Below are 20,317 nucleotides of genomic sequence, written 5' to 3'. Positions count from 1 at the left end.
AGTTTGCCTGGGAGAAAAGCTGGGTTACCTTGTTTTACTTGCATGCTCTTCAAGGCAGTCTAAAATAATTAACATTTCCTCTCAGTGTTACTTTTCACTCTGTAGCAAGTAATGCTACATGGCCTCTGTAGGGCTTACCAGCTTCTGTGTACACAGACTTAACGCTTGTCATTCCCTGGGCATTCAGTGCTCCTCTGTAAATCATGTCTATTTCATTACTTTTATCTATACTGCTACAATTTCCCAGGATTTTAAAATGGAGCGAAAGGAAGTGTCAGGTACAAATTTAGCTAGATGGCACTATAAATACTGCGCCTTGTGCAACACGCATACTTGCCAAGGCTAAGTGATTTTGGGGGTGGGAGAGAGGAAGAGCAAGAAGTCTGTTGCCCACCTCTAGCAGAAGACTGGCATAAACTCTGACCTGCCCTTTTGGGGAGCAAAGCACATGTGAGTACTGGTGAGCTGCTGCACTGTGTGGCTACATGCACTTAATTACTTCGCAGTTTTGCAGCACTGTTGAGCTTCAATCTGAGAAACATGTTATTTAAGTGGCTGATCCAGACTCTGAATGGCATTTTTAAGGTATTTATTACCTTTAATTCTGAAGATGGGATCAAACTGGTCTGTCATAAGACTCGATGCCCGAAAATACCGAGCAAGTTCACAGAACACAACTTTGGTAGAATGCAGGCTCAAGGCACTGCAGGAGACCGGAGTAAAATCCAGGTGACCTTACCCGTGTGCTTACATAAAACCTCCCTCCAACCGTCCTGATCTAGCTGAAACAGCATAACCTATATACAGTGGACGGAATTATGTTGAAAAGAAATAGCTCTACTGATACAGTTTCTGCTCTTAAGCAGCTGTCTCTGGGTTTGTATCAGGGATTGCATTGGTGAATCCACAAAGGGGACTGCCGTTGTTCCCTTTTAGGTTCCGCTATGCATCACGCAGAAGCAAAAGCAACCTGCTTTCTAAGCCCAGACATCATCAGGGCAAAAGTTCCCCCGGGCTGTGAATCTTCTCCTTGTTGTCACACGCTGCTGCTGCTTCTTCCAATACGCGATTACTGATTACACAGCTTTTAACCTGTGTCCAAAGGGCGACAAATTGAAATCATGAATCTCAAGTTGCCTGTGCGTGCAATATATGGTACCACCGAGGTCAGTTCGGTATCAGCCTGTGAACTGCATCAGGCCTCTTCGCCTGAAAGACTTTCAGAGGGAAGATTTGTGGATTTAATCAGGAATAAAGCTGTGTTTTAATGTCCAGGCGAGGATATCCCTGGAGATATACAAATACCACCTGGACACAGTCCCGGGCAAGGTGCTCTAGGTGGCCCTGCTGGAGCTGGTGGTTGGACCAGGTGGCCTCCAGAGGTCCCTGCCAACCTCAGCCACACGATGTCCACCGAGATACTTCTGAGCCTTTATTTTTGAGAAATTTCATCTGCTCCAAATGGCCAAAGAGCTCTTGTGGGAAGCTGGGGGCTCTCTGGTGGAGCCTCTGGGACCCACCCCCAGCACCGAGCTGCGGCGGGGGGCACTGGGTGTGGAAAGATACGCTTAATTTTATGGTTAGGAGTAGTCACGTTTTTACACCACATTCCTCCACCGAGTGTGGTGGAGGAGCCTGTGCAGCGGGCAGGTGCCGGCGGCTTTTTGGCTGCCCAGCCGGGGGCGGGAGGTAGCGGTGCCCCGGTGGCGAGCAGCGGGCTGACGGCAGGGCCTAGCGGTACCCGACCGGCCAGCAGAGCTGCGGCGAAGCCTGCTGAGACAGCCAAACCCGGGGGTCGCCGCCATTTCCTCGCCCCCTCACCACGCCGCCACTCTCTCCATGCTCGTTCCGGGGCGGCGGAGGGACCCGCAGCCTCCTCGGCTTCCCCGCGGGAACCCCGCAACCTGCATGGCGCCGCTCTCCCCTCCCTCCGCGGGCGGCGCTCCCGGGACCGGCCATGGCCGGAGGGGGCCGGCGGCGCCCTGCGGGTTCCGGGGCGGGGCGGGGCGGCGGGGCCGAGCGGGATGGCGGCGGCGGCCGAGCCGGAGGAGCCGGCGGCGGGCGGCGAGGAGGAGGAGGAGGAGGCGGCAGCGGCGGCTGAGGAGGAGCTGGAGCTGTCTGCCGAGCTGCGATCGCGGCGCAGCGCCGAGGCTCGGCGGCTGGTGCTGTCGCCGCGGCGGCTGTCGGGCCCGCTGCCCGCCGGGCTGTCGCAGTGGTTCCCGGCGCTGGAGCTGCTGGACGTGAGCGGCACGGGGCTGGCGGAGCTGGGCGCGGGGCTGCTGGCGCTGCCGCGGCTCCACACGCTGCTGGCCAAGAACAACCGGCTGGGCGGGCCCGGCTCGCTGCCCAAGGGGCTGGGGCAGGCGCCGCTGGGGCGCTCCCTGCGCGTCCTCAACCTCAGCGGCAACCGCTTCGCCGAGCTGCCGCCCGCCCTGCTGGGGCTGCGCGGGCTGCAGAGCCTCAGCCTGGGCGGCAACCGCCTGCACGGCATCCCGCCCGACATACAGGAGCTCCGCAGGTGAGGGGGGTCCCAGGAGGCGAGTACGGGGGTCCCAGGACACGGGCAGGGGGTCCCAGGCTGGGCGTGGGGGTCCCAGGTCGGGACCTCCCCGTCTGGCCCCAGAGCAGGCTCCCAGCCGAGGAGAGGTGTTTGGTGGTCGTGGTGGCCCACGCCAGCCCGCTGACACAGCCCCTGGCCCGCCAGGGTGGTTGGGCTGTGGTGGTGTGTCCCCCGGCCCAGCCGTCTCGCGTGGGCCTGGTAGGGCTGAGGTGCGGAGCACGAGGCTGTGCCCGGGTGCCCCGGGCTCGTGGTCTGGATCAGAGCAGCCCAGGGTGGTGACGTACAGGCCCAGGGCTGAATCACCGTGGTTAAAGTTTTTGGGGTGGGAACGGACCTTACGTAGGATTGGGTATTGGCTGACCACGTTGACCTGGGGTTGGTACCTCTGAGGTCTGCTGGGCTACCCGGGCGCTGTGCTCTGACCCGCTCCTCGCACATGGACACCTCAGCGTGTCCTGCTGGTCTTCAAGCAGCAAACCTTCTCAACTAGGTGAGCCCCTGCAAGGCTCTTCGGGTCTGGACTTTCTTCACTCCAGCCCTTTGCCAAGCGACTCGTTGGAGGCAGCCTCTCTTACACAAATTCCAGCAACCTTGACCCCGAAAAGCTAGATTCACCCCGATGGCTTGGCAGAGCTACACACAGTGGAAGTGCAAGCACACGGGGTGCTGTCTCCCACAGTTCTAGGGGGAGGTGTGTGGCAGCTTCTGCCCAGCTGCGCAGCATGCTCTTGTTGAGGATCTGGAGCAGTCCTGGGCTAGGGTGAGATCAGGAGGTGCTTTGAGGCATTGGGAGTGCTAGGGAAGGCCTGTGCCCCTCGCAGCAGAGCTGCATCTTGGCCTGGAGCTGCCACGTGGAGGGGGAGTCTCAGCTTTTTCTTTCTTCAGGAGCAGTCGCTTCAAGGACAACAAAGAAAAGGAGGATAGTGGCACCAGCTTCATAGGAGAGGAGGCCAATGTCAGTTGTGCATGGGAGATGATCCATGTTGCCTCTGCAACACACATGGTAGCTGCCCAGGTCGTAGTTGGGATCCAATTGTGCCTGCCTATGAGGCAGAGGATCCCTTTTGCTTCTGCATGTTCTCACCTATGGCTTTAGTTCTCTCAGTCTCTCTTTTTTTCCTTTTAATTTTATTTTTCTTCCAAGAAAACAAACCTCAAGCCCAGTTTTTTTCACACTGCTGACCCCAGGAAGGCACCAGGCTGTGCCAGTTGGCATGCGGTGCCCTAGCGGGCTGTGCTCAGCGCTCCATGCAGCACCACTGTCAAAGTACTCTCTTGGCTCCTCCGGCCTGCCCTGAAGCACGGATCCTGTCTGTGCTGTCCTGTGGCTTGTTTTCGACTGGTCATGCTTGAGCCCCAGAATGACAATTCTGAGAGGGCAGATGCAGACAAAGCTATTGAACTGTGGGTTTATCGTTACAAAATGATGTGTCAGGTAGAAAAACTAAACTAGACCCAGCTTGTGTCTGCCTCCTGTTTAATCACTGTTAACTCATTGAACTTCTGCTAGTGTGTCACCACAATAAAATTGAACTTTAGCTCAAGATAGTGGATTCAACCTCCTCCAGGATTGTCAGTTTCTTCACCACTGTGCCATCAGTGACCCTTCTGTATCAGGGACTGCTTAAATAACAAAGGGGAGGAGCACACTGCGTTGCCAGAGCTGGGAGAAAACAACACTTCATAATTTAATATTCTTCCACAGGAAATCTTGAATCTGCTCGTTGGAGCCAGATAGCCAGCGACCTGACACCCTTGCCAAAAGGATAGGAAATATAGAGAGAAATGTGCAGGGGAGCTGCTGCCAGACTGTATTCCCACCTGCCAACAAGAGAGGTGTCGGCAAAGTGAGCGTGCCTAGTGTTGAAGTGGGTAAAATGAGCCTGAGCAGGAACAGAGCAGGGCCAGCTGTTGTGGCAGGGCAGCACAGAGGCATCTGTTGGATTCTGAGCTCAAGCAGGAGCGAGCTGGGACCTGGTGTAGTTGTTGTCTTCTGTTAACCTCACAGCTTGAGCTGCAAGGTGTCCATCTCGCCGCTGCTGGCAAGCCAGGACTTTGAGCTTTTTTCCATATACCACTTCCCATAAAAGAAATTTTTCTCATTTCTCCTGGTCTCCGAGACCACAGAGGAATGCAGGCAGCACTTTGACCGGACACGTTCCTCCTGCTCGTACTGCAGTTCCCGAGGCTAACAGTTCTCTTCTTGTGACCCTTTGCATTTGCTCCAGCTGCTGGCTGTGGATCTGAGCAGAGTAGCAGAGATCTAGAAATATTTCCTGTTTCAAGAGAATGTCTGAGCTCTGACGAGATCTTTTTAGAAAGTTCTTAATAGTTAATCCTCCTGTCTTTCCTCTGCTCCCCATACAGTTTTCTGTTTTAGTTTTTGAAAGGATAATGCATCAGTTTTAAAGGCAAGGAATGCATCAGGTAAGGAGTCTGCTTGGTGAAGCTGAAAGAACAGAAAGCTGGTGGGTCTGATCAACTGAAGAAGAAGAGAAGGAACCTGCTGGCAACTACAAACACACAGGCACTGGAATGAGAGATGTGTCAAGTGTTCTTACGCACATGAAGGTAATAAATGCAGAGCTTTGCAGAAAGCTGGGGTCAGGTCTTTCCTTAGCATGATCCTAGTGACTTGGCACGTTAATAAGAACCCCAGCCAGTCCTGCTGTCTGGCCTTACTCCTTCCAGCTCCAGCCATCTGCCCAGTCCTTGTCCCCACAAACCTTTGTGCACTGAAAGTGAGGAGGGCCTTTCCCCTGGTTGCCAGTTACCTCCTAGGCAGATTTGGAAGGACCGCCTGTAGATGTCCTAATTACTGAGGCTCTGTAAGTGGATGACTGTGGTTGCTCTAGTGGTGGCGGAAGGTTGGTGCTGGCTCCAAAGAAGGGTAGCCTTTCCTTCCTGTCCTCTATCAGAGAGGCATTGTGGAAAATGCAGTGCTGCTCTTTCCTCCCAGTTCCACCATAAACTAGTTTATGGTGATTTGAAACAACCTTATAAGCTTCTGAGAAATAAGGTAAATGCGGGCCCTGCTGAGGGCTTTTTTTATTTGTCTTATGGCTGTGCCAGCTCCCGTGTGCCTGCCACCCACCACAGTTACTGTCAGCGAGCAGTGTCACTATAGTGGAGGGCCTGGGTTGCAGCATTGGCTGTTGCTGTGAATTTAAGGTAGAAAATGCACCAGATGGGTGAGAGCAGCTCCCTTTACATTGCTGTGTGTCTGTTGCCAAATATAAGGCGAGCTTATCGTGGGTGGTCGTAAGTACCATCTTTTCTGCAGTTCTCCCTCCAGTGCAGACCTTGCTGTGTTCTCAGCGTGAGGTGGTGTGCTGCTGCTCTGGTTGTGTGTCGTCTTCCTCTGCTGGCCCAGCTGGGGATGTGTGAAGGAGCCTCGTGTATTACGGAGCTAGAAGTGCAGTCATCTGCTTCTGATGGGCTTGGACCATGTGTGGCAAGGCAGGCTGGCAAAGCACAGCTCCGATCTTTGCCATCTGAACTGTGGCTTTGGGTTTATTGGTGCACAGATTGCCCTCATCGCTGCGTGCTTTGGGAGACGTCTTGCCACGCAAAGGGAAGAAATCTTTACAGCTCAGTGAAATGCCTTGAATCTTGAATGTCTTGAATCTTGAATCCCTTGAATCTTCTGGTGTGAATTTGGAGTTCAGTCCTACTCTTCCAGTTACTGCTCGTGTACAGTAGAGCACCAGAAGCAAGCAGAAGGAGCATAGAAAAGGAGCAGGCACTTCCCAGGCGTCTGCCACGTGTTCCTTTCCTTCTTGCTTGGATACCTCTAGTAAGGCCCTGTTATTCAAGGGCTGGGATCAAAGGCCTCAAGCTCATAACTGGATTTGTCCGAGTTCTGTGTAAAGTCTTAGATGCAATGAAAACCAGAGCATTTGCTTTTATTCAGCATGTTAGACAAGCATGCACTTAAGAGCGGCTGTTACAGTGTGGGAAAAACAGCAAATGAAGCTTTGATAAAGATACAGCATTAGGAAATCTGCTCGCTGCCTCCCTTTTTCTTCCCCTCTTCAAACGTTTTGCAAATAGTTTTCAGACAGCTGTTTGATCTTAAATTTGCATGTCAGCAAAGGCCGTACCGTTCTCTCAGGAATTAGCAAATCGTAGAACAGGGTTAACAGGAGCGCAGTGTGGGCTGCTTTTAAAGTCCTCCCTTGCATGAGCCTCAAAACTGCCGTGGAAATTTCTCGCTGAAAACGTTTATCCTAAAAAGACCCGGAGCTATTTCAGGGTCATTGTTTCTTTCTTAGATTACCTATTAAGATGCATCTGTTTGATGTCAGCTGTTAAATTTTATCCAAAGGAGCATCTATCGGGAAACCGGATGGGTTGAAATTTTGAGTATCTTCTATGCCAGAAGATATTCTCCTCCTGAAGCATGACTATGGAAGAGTTATGGTAATTGACAGGCGTTAAAAATAGCTCTTGTGCTCGGAGCAGGCTCTTATTTACTGAGTGTTTGGGGGCTTTTTGGTTTGTTTGTGGTACAGGATGACCTGGAAACACCACGGACATATTCCAGCAAGAACGTACAGTCTCTTGGCACGTCGTAAGTACACTTTGCTGCCACCACCTGCATCGTTTCCTAGCTGTGGGAGCATTTCCCTGCTCCCCTCCCTCATGTAAAAGGATTTACGCTGCCACCTCATAGTCTGGCGGAGCAAAATCCCCTGCTAGAGAGGAGCGGCACGTGATGGGCTCGGAGTGCCAACTGCTGCTCGGCAGCAGCTTGTAACTAGCACTGCGCGCGTTGGGCCGCCTGAGTGAGGCTGAAAGGGGCTGTAGCTTTCTGTTAGTGCATTTGTGATCGTTGCTTAAAGCTGAGAAAGAAAGTGTCTGCCTCCATTAGTTGCTCTGTCAGCTGTTTTTTTTGGTTTTTCCCGAGATGGCTGTACGCCAGGTGTGTGTAGAAGTCTGCAGTCATTTTGTGTGCCCGTTACGCAGGATTAGGTGCTGCTCCCCTCCGAGGCTGCCGGTCCTTAGCCTATCTCTTCCCAAGGAAATGAGATCTGACACGTGTGCCCACACACATGAGCATTGTTTATCTTCATACATTCCTGCTCTTGAAATCACTTTTCGAGCTCAGTGGCCAGCTTTCTCCAAAGATACAGGAGGAGTGAAGATTAGAAAACCTCACAGACTTCAAACCAAGTACCAGCCATGTAGAGGGAAGAGACTGCGGTCCTTGTAATGAGAGGAGAAGGGAATGGAGGTGGGACAACCCTGGCATCTGCTGTTCCCTGGCATCGTGCACCCATCCCGTGTTGATTCTCTGAAGTCTCATAGAGAAGGATCTCGTGCTGCAGCCATAGCACAATGATCGTGGGCGTTTGTGCCCCTCTTGCAACTTGTTCAGCCAGATCCTGTAGGGTAGACTGGAAGTACTGCCTTCATCCTAGCTTCAGAAATGGGAATTAACTTATATTCCTCTGGGGCTGGTTGCTCTCTGGCTCTTCTAAGCTCCCGGACTGACTTTTGAAAGTACAGAAAAATTCCAGCTCTCCTCCCTCTGTGTACACAGCAGTGCACGAGACCTTAGCTGGCAGGTTCAATGACCACGAGGATTAATGATTGTCAGGAAAAGGGGGCCCGAGCTGGATGTGAAGGGTTACTTAAAGCGGCCACTGAGCTCGGCGCTCTCTCCCTGTTACGGTCCTGCCATGAAAAGCTACGGCAAACGCCGGGCACTGCCTCGTCTCTTTTGTGAGGAGAGCAGAGCCGCTTGTGGCTCCGTGGGGGTTTTGCTGCCTGGGTGCTCCGGGCCAGGCGAGCTCCTCGACCTGGTCTTGTTCGGAAAGGGACGGCTCCTGTCCTGTGACCCCCGCCGTGCGGTCAGCACCGATTACAACATGGCTGTGTCTCCTTGAAGTCCTCGTCCCGGTTAGCTGTGCTCAAACAAGTCTTGGCGCTTCAGTTTGGTTCAGAAATGGCTGCTAGGAATTCCTCCACTTTGCTGAGCCAAGGCGAGGCTGGATCCTTTCTAGCAAATGTATTTCAGGGCACGGGGACAGAAGGATCATGGGTTTCTTCTTCCTACTCAGCTGTGTTTCAGTGGAAGCTGTGAGGATATCTTTGCTGCATTTAAAATAAGTTTGTTTCTAGTCTCAAAACTCCCTCCCTCTGCCTTTATTTTTTTTAATATACATCAACCACCTAATTCATATCTCAAATTGCTGTCGAAAGTTCTAAATCCTACATACCAGGCTGGGCCCAGGGAGTTACCGATCTACAGACCTCTAAACGGTGATACAGAAGACAGGTAAAAAGAAAACAGTTTTTGAGAACCCTTTGTTGCCATAAAGGAAGTACATTATTTAGTGGATTTTCAGTTCGGGACAGTTCGTAGCCTGATGTTGGGGCTTTACATCTTGGCTAGTAATGAGTGCTCTCATTACACAGGCTTTAAGCAGAGTGGATTTGAAAGCTGTAAGCTGTTGGCAGTGGTTTTGCACACTGAGTTTGTGCTGTAAGCTGATCTGGAAATTTATGTATTTTGTGGCTTGAAGGGGATTTTGAAAACATTTACCGTGTATTTTGCTGCCCTTGTTCCCTTCCCTGCTAGTATGTGTTTTTAATTGTATTGTCTTCAAACACAGAGGACAAAGAGTTAATTATTCACTTTTCCTAGGAAATGGAGACTTGTACACATCTAAAGCTTATTTAAACATTGAAATCCACATTATTGAAATTCCCTTGCCCAACACTTTTCAGTACGAGCGCCAGCAACGGCACAGAGTTAAAATATGCAAAGGAATTGTATTGTCAGCAGTAAATTCCTAATGAGAGCCAAGCAGCCTAAATCCAACTTTGGAAAACAATGGAGGTTGAAGGAGGAATTTTGGTTAAAATTCTGGGCTTTGTTATGGGATCAAAATTTAATTAAAAATAATCTCCTCTTGACATGCTCCCAGCACAGCAGCCTTACTCCAACCCCCACTCCTCACCTACAGGTTTTTTATGTAGAAAAAAGGCTAGAGTGGTGTTTTTTTTGTTTGTTTGTTTGTTTTCTGTTTCCCCATGTACTTTCTTGCATGGTTAGAATAACTTCCAAATGCGCTGTCCCATCTCAGTCGAAGCAAGTTTCTTATGGTCAAGTTAGGCCATTTCAGAGCCTTAGGTTTCAAGCTTAATTTTGTACCCACTTTGTCCTACCCAAGTACGTACCAGAGAGCTTGAGGCAGCCTGAGCACTGCAGCCTTCCGCAGGCAGAAGTGTGGGATCCACATTTTAAAGGTATGGGGAAAAAATTCGTCTGGACCGCGACTGGCAGCAGTGGGGTTCCTTCCTGGCCAGACTGGGTGCCTAAACTGAATCTTCCTTTGCTCCTCTTCCAGACAACACCTGAGAACAGGGGAGGAAAGCAATGTGACTCTGCTACATGGGGACTTGTAGCAGCAATTTAGAAGAAGTGTCAATGGCCAATTGCTTGCCAACTTTTTCTTTTTTTCGAAGAAGGGCAGAGGTGCACAGTGAATGCTGGATAGAAGGGCTCTAGTGCCTCTCCTGGTGTGTCTCTCATCCATTGAGTTTTGGTAGGATGTCCATGAGGTGTTTCGTTGTTTGTTTTTTTAATTCTTAGATCCAAGCTGCAGTTAAGCCCAGTTAATGTCTTTGGTAGCTTTGGACTCTTGGATATCGGTAAACCACCAGTGTGCCCGAAAAATTGCACGTGTGTGTGCGTGGCTTAGTGCGTCCTGTGCTGTCGCAGCTGTAGGGTCAGCGAGTTGTATCAAAGCAGGACGGGATGCCTCTGACTTGGGTCTAAAGATTACAGTTAGTGAGGAGTCAAATGGCACCATAAAAAGTGAGTAGCCCTCGTGTAGGGGCAATGCCAGTGGGATTTTCAGGAAGAGCCACTGCTGCCTTGCTTTGCTCACGTTGAAACTGAGAGCTCCCACGGGCTGCAGCAGGAGCTGCATTACTGCTGCAGACCGTGCGTGTGCAGACTGCTCTTCCTTGGAAGCACAAGCAGGAGATTTGTCTGTGGGGTTGGAATAGTAATACTCAGGTGTCCAGTGCCTTTCTACAGATGTAGTGGTGGCTGCAGGAGACCGGAGGCAAATCTCAATGTTACATGTTACGAAACAGCAGCTTTATTGTAGTTACAATGTGTAACAGCTTTTTCTTTTCCCACAGCAAATTATCTCATCCATAGTCAGCTGTGAGTTTGCTTTAAGAAGTGCAGGAGATGAGAAGATCTACTGTTAAATGAAGCTGGCAATGACCTTAATGAGATAACGCAGTGTCTTCTCTTCTATTTTTCAGTTTGGAATTTCTGTACCTTGGAGGGAATTTCATTACTTCAATTCCACCTGAATTAGCAAACCTGCCTTCTCTAAGCTATCTAGTTCTGTGTGACAACAAGATCCAGAGCATTCCACCTCAGCTGGCACAGTGAGTATTTACTGTCATCAGCCACCAGCTGTAATTAACTCTTTGAACTCCTTCTTCTGCTTTGTGTGGATAAAAGCAAGTGGGAGGACCTATTACTCTTTCAGTGTTTTAATCTAGCTGGGCTTCAACAGGAAGATCCTTAGTGGTGATCCTTAGCACCATCCTTGCATGGCCACAAATGTGCAATATGGAAATCTCAATCAAAATATAATGGAAAAAAAATGTCACCAAGCGCACGCTGTAAAGTGAGTTCATAGATTTGTACAGGAAGCCCTGAGAAGTACCTGGGCAACTCAGGAAAAAATAGCTGCCGTGCTGCCTTGTTCTTCATGATGAATGCTTGGTTTGTTTCATTTTACCCAAAGCCTTCTCGTATGTGTGTTTGTGCTTTTATGCTGTACCATCATCTGTGTTCCCTTGGCATTTCTTATTCTAGGATCTCAGAAAGTTTTAGCATTCATTAAATCCTATGGCACAACTCTAGAGGATGAGCTACTGCTTTATCTCTTGCATAATGGGGAAAAGAGGACACTGCAAACTCTGTATGGGTATCCTAAGATGGGAGTGAAGAATCCAGTGTGTAGCTGTAACCCCAAAAGCAGTTGGACAGCAGCAGGGAGTGTTCTGAGTTGGAGTTTGATGGTGTAGCGGGATTGTTCTTGAGGTGCAATGTTTAATGACTCCAGGTGTCTTGTACTGGCTTCAGAGCATCCTTGGGCCCTGTGCTGGAACATTGCTGTGCGCTCTCAGAGAAAACGCCGCCTCTGAAAGCCAAGTTACTGCTTGTCACCCGTGCAGGTGCTATCCTGGCTTGACCTTGCCAAGCTTTTGGGATCTGGTAGTATCGCAGCACAAGGGGATGCAGCCACAAGCAATGAAAGCGCGGGGCTTTGCAGAGCTGGCTGCCTAGCAGCATTTGTCTTTAATGCATGAGTGAGAGCAGGTGACTTATTCAAAGTATTGCTTTAAACCTGTTTTTGATGCTTACACTGGGTAGAAGGAAGCATTATCTGCCACTGAAAGCACTCAGTGTGAATACTTTTGGTCTGTTCTACTGTTTTGAGGGTGTGGGGGGGGGCATTGTGGGCTGTGTACTGAGAGGCACAGCAGCACATTTAAGAGTGTCTCTTTAACAGGCATACAGGAGCCAAGCCAAGTTCTGTATGGCGCTGTGTGTGCTGTAACAGAGCTCTTTTAGTGTGGATTTATGCTTTAGAAAGAAGAAAAAACAAAAGAAAGAGTTTGGCAGGAGGTGGGGGGAGTAACCAGGTCTGTGTGTAATGCAATTGTGGAATGATTTTGCTTGCACATCCTGACTGGGTTTCCATCTCCATCCTCAGGCTGCATTCCCTGCGTTCTCTTAGCCTGCACAATAACCTCCTGACTTACCTCCCTCGAGAGATCCTTAACCTGGTCCACCTGGAAGAGCTGAGCTTGCGTGGGAACCCGCTGGTCGTTCGGTTTGTGCGTGACCTGACCTACAATCCCCCGAGCCTTCAGGAACTGGCTGGACGCACGATTAAAACCCGCAATGTTCCCTACGCTCCCAGCGATCTCCCAGAGAATCTTGTCCGGTATCTGAGCTTGGCCAGCAACTGTCCCAACCCTAAATGTGGTGGTAGGTTCACCTTCGCTGCTCTTCTTTCTGCTTTTTGTGTGGTGGGTTTTCTTTCCCTATGATTTGCCGTGTCTTTAGCAGTTCAGCCAGGTCGGATGTGTCGTGGCACCCAAATTCTGGCTGTATTTCATTGTCTCCAGCTCTCCCGAAATTTGTCGTTAAGGAAGCTGTTATACTCTCTCCTTTTAACTTAGGAGCAGCATGTAAAGTTGTCGTGCTGACTTGTTACCTTTACGTGGGAATGTCAGGCAGTGCTTCTGTCAGAAGTCTTTACAGCACATCCCAGCGCTCCACGGTGCTTTTACGTTCGGAAGTGTCTTACCCACCTGCCCTGACATAACGCAGACTGAGTAATGGACAGGAGAATTTTTGCAAGCATTTGTAATTGGACTGCTGAGCAGCAAGCTTCGTTTCCAGATGGAAAAAGAGTAGGGAGGCTGTAGGGCTTGGCTGTTACCAAGAGCAACTTATTTAGCTCTTGCTTGGGATAACTAGCGTGTAGTACCTGTATGGAGAGGACTTTGTAGATAAGCCTGGAATCCTTGAGCTTAATTTGGCTTAATGCTTAATCTTTATCCAGAGTAAATGATCTGTGCGTTTGGCCTTGAGGAGATTAAGGAAAACATTAATTAATATCTACCTTGCAGCCATAATGCAGTCCGTTATCTTATCTCCTTATAGGACGATATCAAAGCAAGCTTCGAAAGCAAAGGTGGAAGGGCTGGAACTTGTGTTGGAAAAGCAATAAAGGCTCCCTTTTTTTAGAGCTTTGCACAGCTTGGAATAATAGTGGATTGTTTTTTGCTCTTTTCTCACTCATCCTTATGAACTAGTACAGTACTGCAGCGTTGCTCTGACACTGCAGGGGAAAAGATTGCTCCAAACCAGCCAGGACTTAAAACACTGCTGGAAACTTCTGAAAATGTCAGTGTCTAAAATCACTCCCTGTGACAGGAGGAGAACGTAATTGTGCGTTACAGCAACACCGTTGCCATGGAAAACAGCATCCAAACTCAGCATGGTGACTTCACTCAAGCAGAAGAGAAGTGGAGCCATGAAAGAGAGAGGGTCTATTTGTGGACACAATGTTGCCAGCTGGGAGAGGAGGTTTTACAAATTTTGAAAATAGAGCGAGTGAATTAAATCAACATTTAAGGAGAAGCTTGCAAATTCCCAGCCTGAGATTGCTCCTTAATGGTTAGAAGAAACTATCTCATTCTTTGGAATTAGCTGTCCTATGTCTTTTCAAGTAGAATTTGCCTTTCTTAAGCACCTACTAAATACATTTTTACAGGATTACTGTTATTTATTTTACCAAGAAAAGAAATTTCACATTTTGCATTTCCATAGATGCTCTGGTCCCTTCTGTCTCCAGTATCCCTTCTGCTTCCCCATCCAGTGCTGTGCCAAATCCTCATTTGAGGCATTTGCACCAGACACAGCCACCTTGCAGAGCTTACATATTTCCCCACTCGCGGTCTCATGTGTTTTAACTGTGCCCTCTGCCCTTACAGGTGTCTACTTTGACAGCTGCGTCAGACAGATCAAGTTTGTTGACTTCTGTGGGAAGTACCGCATCCCGCTGATGCACTACCTGTGCTCCCCAGAGTGCTCCTCGCCCTGCAGCTCGGCCTCCCAGAGCTCTACTTCCCAGAGCGAGTCTGACTCCGAGGATGAAGCCAGTGTGGCTGCGCGCAGGATGCAGAAAGTCCTCCTGGGATAACAGGGAACGAAATGGGAAGACTGGAAGGAAAACGTATTTGAAAAGCAATAATGGAATGGTGAAGCATGAGTCTCTGGCCTGAAGGGGCTCACGAGAAACTGTCCTCAAGTCCTTGTAGGGGACAGAACACCTTAGCAAGCCTCCGCCTGCTTGGTGCAGTGCTACTTAGAACTAACTCGGTGGCGTGCTGCCTGTAGGGTGCCTGGGGTTGTTAGAAACGTCTGCTGTCTGGGGAACCCCCCTCGTGCAGGCTGGGGAGGGGGATTTGTTCTGACTGGCAGATTGAGAAGCGTTCAGTACACGACACTTCACTGGACTTCAGTCATCCTGCAGAGCAAAGGAGGCTGTCCAGATCTCTTAACACTGTGGTAAATTAGAAACAGGCTAATCATGCCATGTGAGTATGCGCAGACCCCGATGTTCTGTATCACGTTTTGATTCTTTGTTGTCTCCTTTGATTTCAGTTACAGATTTTGCACCCATCCACCAAAAATGGGACTTGCTTTTCTGTTGTTGTTCAGGAGAAGATTTTCTGAACTTTGGTCACTCTTCCTTTGCCTAGAGGCATAGGGTCTCTGTGCTTTTGTAGACATTACAGACATAGAACTGAGCCACCCTTTTTTCTCCCTTGTTACACCAAGCTGCCCTTAGTATTTCCTTCTAGCTGCATTCCTTGTTTCCTCCCTCTGCCTCTTCCCATGACACTTGGAGTGTTGCTGTCCTTTTGGTGCCTTCAGAAGACAGATGAGTTCTTCTATTGAGACCTGGTATTAATTCAGACCTGTGGCCATATGTGCCTGTGCATGGGACCACATGTGATGCTCTGTAGCGTGTTCTTGAGTCTCAGCTTACTGGAGCAAATCTGCTTTTGTATCTGAATTGCAGGAAAGGTCTTGATTGACATTTCCTGTTCTTAAACAGCTACGTCCCCCTGCTGAAGCTAGCTCTGCTATGCTTGGTACTGGGTTACTTTCTGTCCTTAAATTCATCTGTTTAAAGCAGACAGAAGTTTAGTGAACTGGAAGTACCGACAGACATGCTGTGGAGAATGCTTTGTGGTGTTTTTTTTTTTCTTACTTAGGAGATGAAAAGCCAATAGGAAGAATATAAGGCATGTTGTCTGAGCATCTTGCTGGAGGTGGTTTTGAAGCCTCTTCCTTATTTATTTGTTTGCATTTGCTCTTGTTATAATAGATCTGGCAGTCTGTTGGATTGTTCAAGTAGCACATTCAGTTATCTTATACTATGTTTATACGAAAGCTGCAGAAAATTGTTCAGAATTTTTAAGTACAAAGAAATATCTGTTAAAAAATATAACTGAAATTGACAGGTATTTTTAGATCTGCTTATGGGACTGTTGTGTTTTTTGCTCATTGAGAGCTGCCCCTTTATTAATATTTCACAGCAGACAGTCCTTTTGTTGCAGTTTCAGTACAGCAAATCCAACTATGCCTTTGAATGCACGAGCAGAGCAAATATTTTGTGTTAAAAAACCAAATGAACAAGCACAACTTCACTTAACCCACTTTGGTCCTAAGGGGGAAACTGAAAACCTGTGCTTCTCTCTTGCATTTGGAAAACACGTGCCTCTTCAGATATCTTATGGCAGCTCTGTGTTAATGGTCCTGTTTAATTATGCTTGACACTTTATTAAAGCACTTTGATAATTCTAATCCTCGTAACTAGCTTTAGTGATTTTTTTAATTAATTATTATTAAGCTAGAATTTTTTTTTAGTGTGACCTGAAGAACAAGGTCTGTGAAACTTTGTACATTCCAGTCTGACTCGGTGTGCAGGTTTAACTTCTTGCCCTGCATTTCCTTGGCAGTACTGTTCATTTCCCGGGTTTCCTTTGCAGAGAACTAGAATTTGAAGGAAATTATCTGGTTGTAAAATAGCACCTCTTCAGTTATTAATTATTGCAACTTACTCTAATGATTCCCGCAACACACAAATGCAGAAGAAATTAAATGACACATGCTCTGTGCCTTTCCAAATCACTTTTAACAGTGTATTTTAAGACACAAAAATGTATAAGTACAAAGCAACAGGATATCACTTTAGCAAATTCTGTGAGGTTTGCTTGGAAAGAAGAACCTACAGTTTTTGAGAGAAGCTGACTTCATGCTGTTAGCTAAATTGGGATCAGTGAGTGGCCTATGCTTTTTTCTTCATCTCTTTTTTCAGGTGCTTCTTCCTGTCCTGAGTGAATCTTGTTGTACAAATGCTAAAGGACAGTAAACTGATTGCAGAGCCACAACTTTAAATTTACTGCTAGTTTAACAGTAGCGAGCAACTACTGCGTGATCTGGAGCTTGTCTCTCTTGCCAGTGAAAGTGAACCACACCATTTGAGATCTCAAGATCTTTTGAGCTCAGGGCCATGACGTGCTGCCTGCCTCTGTTCAGCAGGAGCTGTCTCGAAGTGATGTATTTTTCATTTTACAAAGATAGATTTCACAACCGCTTTGCTGCCACAGTTCCTATTCACGCAGTAATACCTGTGTGTGTGTGTGTCTCTGATTTAGCTCCTTCCTTAGCTGCATTTTCTTGCCTAACAAACAAGCAACCCATCTCTGTCCCGATTCTAGTAACACTAATAGGCTAATTGTTTTTTGTAGCTGCTTTGCTGTAGCCAGGTCAAAACTTGATCACTTATGCAGTGGATATCTATGCATTCTGATAAGACTTCTCTTAAAAATTTATATATATTCGTAAATATAGCTAATGATTTTTCTTTGTGCTGCTGGGCTTTAAAGTGCAATTCAAGTAAGTCAGGATTTACAACAATCAGGGACCCGTAAGAAATACAAATGGTTGGTTTCTTTTCCCCTTGAAAGTGGATATGAGAGGACTAGAGATACAGGTTGGTACTATAGTGGCTAACATACTGAGCCCCCCCAGGAGTCGAGATTTTCAGCAATTTTAGCCCTCAAGGACTGGAAGATGTACTGGACAATAACATCCTGGACAAGACAAAACTTGAAAATACGCTGATGGATGGTAGGTTCCTATCGTCCCTTTCTTGGACACCCCGAGAAGTAGGCAGTGGTTTTGCCAGCAGTCTGGCCCGTAGCTCCTTTTGTCATTTTTAAACAGTGGACTTCAGTTCCTTCAGATGCGCCTCCAGCTGAAATCTTCAGTCAGTGTTTTGGTATCAGTCCCCTTGTTGCTACAGCAGCCCAGCATGTCTGGCTTTTGAAAATGTTCTTAAACTGAGACACAAGTGTGTGAAGCAAAGTTGCTCATTCCCTCTTCCCCGCAGGGTCTAGGGCCCTGCTGGCATTGTTCCCCTGTCCCGCCATCTCCTTGCCAAGAGGAGCTGGTGGTGTGTTTCTGAATGCAGGTACTTAATGTGAACAGTGGGATCACACTAAAAAGAAGCAAAATATCAATTTGACTGGAAGCAATTTATACAGTTGCCAATTCTTTTATGTTTGTTATTCTTTAATAAGAGGTGAGACTTGAGGAAGTCAGTAATGAATATTTAAACATACTCTGAAGTGGCCAGATGCAGTTTTTCATGGGCTTCTGTCCTGGTCATTTTGAGTCTTTGAAATCTTGTGTTGAATTATAATGGGAGTAGGGGGGAGGGAGGGGAGAACCAGCTCCTTTTTGTTCCTTACTGTTGTTGGCGATAATGAATGGAAGGAATTTAATCCAATGAAAGTAATGAAACTTAATCCCTGCACTGTGTCTTTGTTAACCAGTTCAAAGAACTATTTTTAATGCATCTTATTCACACCAGGCAGATGAATTTCTGCCGCCGCCACCACCACCCCCAACTGAAGATACTCCAAATAGACTACTTCAGAATGCACACTAATACAGCAGTAACTCTATCTTGGAAGCCTCTCTATTGATTATTTCATTTGCCTGCCTTACTAGAGGATTGATCTTTTACTGACATGAATATTAAGGCTAGAAAGGTTCTCATCTAGCCCTCACACCCTCTCATTGAATTTTTATCATGAGCATTTGTTTTAGGAAGTCTTAAAGTGCCTTATGTTTTTAGAAGTGTACTTTGCTAGAAATGTCTGAATATAGAATATCTTTAACAGTGTTTCATTATGAGCTGTAAAACAAACTGTAAACACTAAACCAAAAATGTTATTTCTACAGTTGTGTGTGTCCGTTATTTGCCAACATCTCGATTCCTGGTATTGCTGCGAGCAGAACACTTCCAGAATCGTAAACGTTAAAAAACGGGGCTGTACACGGTCTGAGAACAGGTTAGATTTGTCCTGTGCTGTGTAAAACCAAGAGTTGGTGCTGAAACTCTTGGCTTTTGGGGCCCATTTTTTACAGAAGAGAGAATGCTGCGGGCAGGACCCTGTTTTACTTCTGTTATAGCATTGCCAAAGCTTGCTCCAGAGTTTAAAGGTAGCAGTAATTTATGGGCAAGATAAATGTAAGAACAAGAGAAGGCGGCATGTGGTAGAGTTTCCCAACAATTTGAAACATCAGTTCTGAAGTTCTCAAACTGTTTCCCTCTTCTTAATATGCAAACGCAGGAACCTGTAAATGATTTTTTGAATGTTAGTTTTCTGATCGTGTTAACTGTCTTCCCATTTCTTGTGTAATCCCATGTTTCCTTCTACATCCTTAATAGATTTTTTTTGTGATCTACTGCCAATAAGTCTCAGATGCTGCAGTGCAATTACCAGAGGTCAGTGCAGAAACGTGGCATATTGGAAAATCAGACCGTAAAAACAAGAATTATTTAATAGTAACTTCATCAGAAACTACCTCAGACATCGGTCAACTTCATATGTAATGAAAACCTCTCAAATAGTGCAGCAGCTCCATATAAAATAGCTTAAAACCTTGAGGAATCCAGTGACCTTGCCTGTAACAACCAAGCTGGGCATATTCTTGCATCTTTTTGTAACTAATATGAAGGTAACCTTCTCAGTACCTTGATAACTTTTCTATAATAGCAGAATCACAGAAATATTGGTTCAAACGAGCCTCTGGTGGTCTCTGTTGCCAGCACTAGTTCAGGTCATGGTGGGTTTGTCTATAGCTGTCTTAGAAACCTCCAAGGATGGAGAGCCCATAACCTCTCTGGGTTTTGATGCTGTTATTTCCTTCTACTGCAACAATCTCCAAATGTCCAGTGTCGTTTTGAGATTGGTTGCCCCTCTTCTAATCTCAAGGAATAATCGTGGCTCTCAAACTTCCTTTGCTTTTAGCAGGAATGCAATGAGAAGTAAGACATGAGGTATGTAGATACCTCGAGCGGGTGCTCAGAAGGTCAGATTGGTATTTCAGGATCATGTAGATCTAAAGGGGAATGTTATGTTGATGCTGTGGGCATGCACTTCAAGAAGTAGAGCTCTACATTTCCTGGTGGTCACCTAGAGCTGGATTTATGCAACTTTTACTCATCAGTGAGCTACTGGGTTGCAGTGGCCAAATACTTAAAGCATTTATTGGAAGTTAGTTAGTCCTAGCACTCCCAGCAGGTTGCCATGGAGAAGGCCAACGCCATCTTCAGCCTTCAGTCACAAGTCCAGAGATGCTGTGTGTCTGAGTGCCCCTTCCCTTGCCGATAGCCACTGCTCTCTAGTGACTTTCAGAGGAGATTTGAGTGTACATGCTTGTGTACAGCACCTCGCTGCTGCGGTCTCCTCTCCCACTGGTCAGTGAAGTGGAGAGTTTTGATGAGGTCTAAGAGCAGCCAAGGTCACTTTAGGAAGGAGGGAAGGGAATCCATGGCAGAGCCCCTGAGTCCTGCTTCCAACCCGTATTTTGTGGCAGGATTGCGAGGGCACCTCTTCTGGTTTCAGTTTAAAGGAGTGGTCACCCAGGGCACACCGTGTGCAGGTCCCTTTGCCCTTCTCTGGATCCTGGCCTGGGGGTGCACTGGTGGCAGCTCAAAGCTTGCTGTCAGACTGACGAAGGATTAATGGATGGGCAGAGTGTTGCCTAAATGCCCGGTCTGTAGCCCCTTCTTTGGCTCTGTGGATAAAGCGGGACCTGAAGTCAGTACTGAA

At 47.6% G+C, this 20,317-nt stretch overlaps 1 protein-coding gene across 1 annotated transcript; it reads left to right on the top strand.

The window, feature by feature from the left end:
- Window positions 1-2,000: 2,000 nt before the first annotated feature.
- LRRC58 (leucine rich repeat containing 58) lies at window positions 2,001-18,435 on the top strand. The gene is made up of 4 exons (XM_048047616.2): window positions 2,001-2,518; window positions 10,850-10,978; window positions 12,319-12,596; window positions 14,111-18,435. Exons 1-4 carry the CDS (start codon window positions 2,025-2,027, stop codon window positions 14,317-14,319), a joined length of 1,110 nt encoding a protein of 369 aa, XP_047903573.2. The 5' UTR covers window positions 2,001-2,024; the 3' UTR covers window positions 14,320-18,435.
- Window positions 18,436-20,317: the final 1,882 nt, after the last annotated feature.

The sequence above is a fragment of the Anser cygnoides genome, chromosome 1 (assembly GCF_040182565.1).
Source record: "Anser cygnoides isolate HZ-2024a breed goose chromosome 1, Taihu_goose_T2T_genome, whole genome shotgun sequence".
Classification (NCBI taxonomy): Eukaryota; Metazoa; Chordata; class Aves; order Anseriformes; family Anatidae; genus Anser; species Anser cygnoides.
This window is presented reverse-complemented; position numbering and strand designations above follow the sequence as displayed.

What these genes read in the sequence shown, in the direction of transcription:
- LRRC58 (XM_048047616.2), top strand. Translation starts at nt 2,025, where the DNA reads ATGGCGGCGGCGGCCGAGCCGGAGGAGCCGGCGGCGGGCGGCGAGGAG. An exon ending in GACATACAGGAGCTCCGCAG is followed by an intron (nt 2,519 to 10,849) that starts GTGAGGGGGGTC and finishes TCTATTTTTCAG; the next exon opens with TTTGGAATTTCTGTACCTTG. An exon ending in TCCCAACCCTAAATGTGGTG is followed by an intron (nt 12,597 to 14,110) that starts GTAGGTTCACCT and finishes CTGCCCTTACAG; the next exon opens with GTGTCTACTTTGACAGCTGC.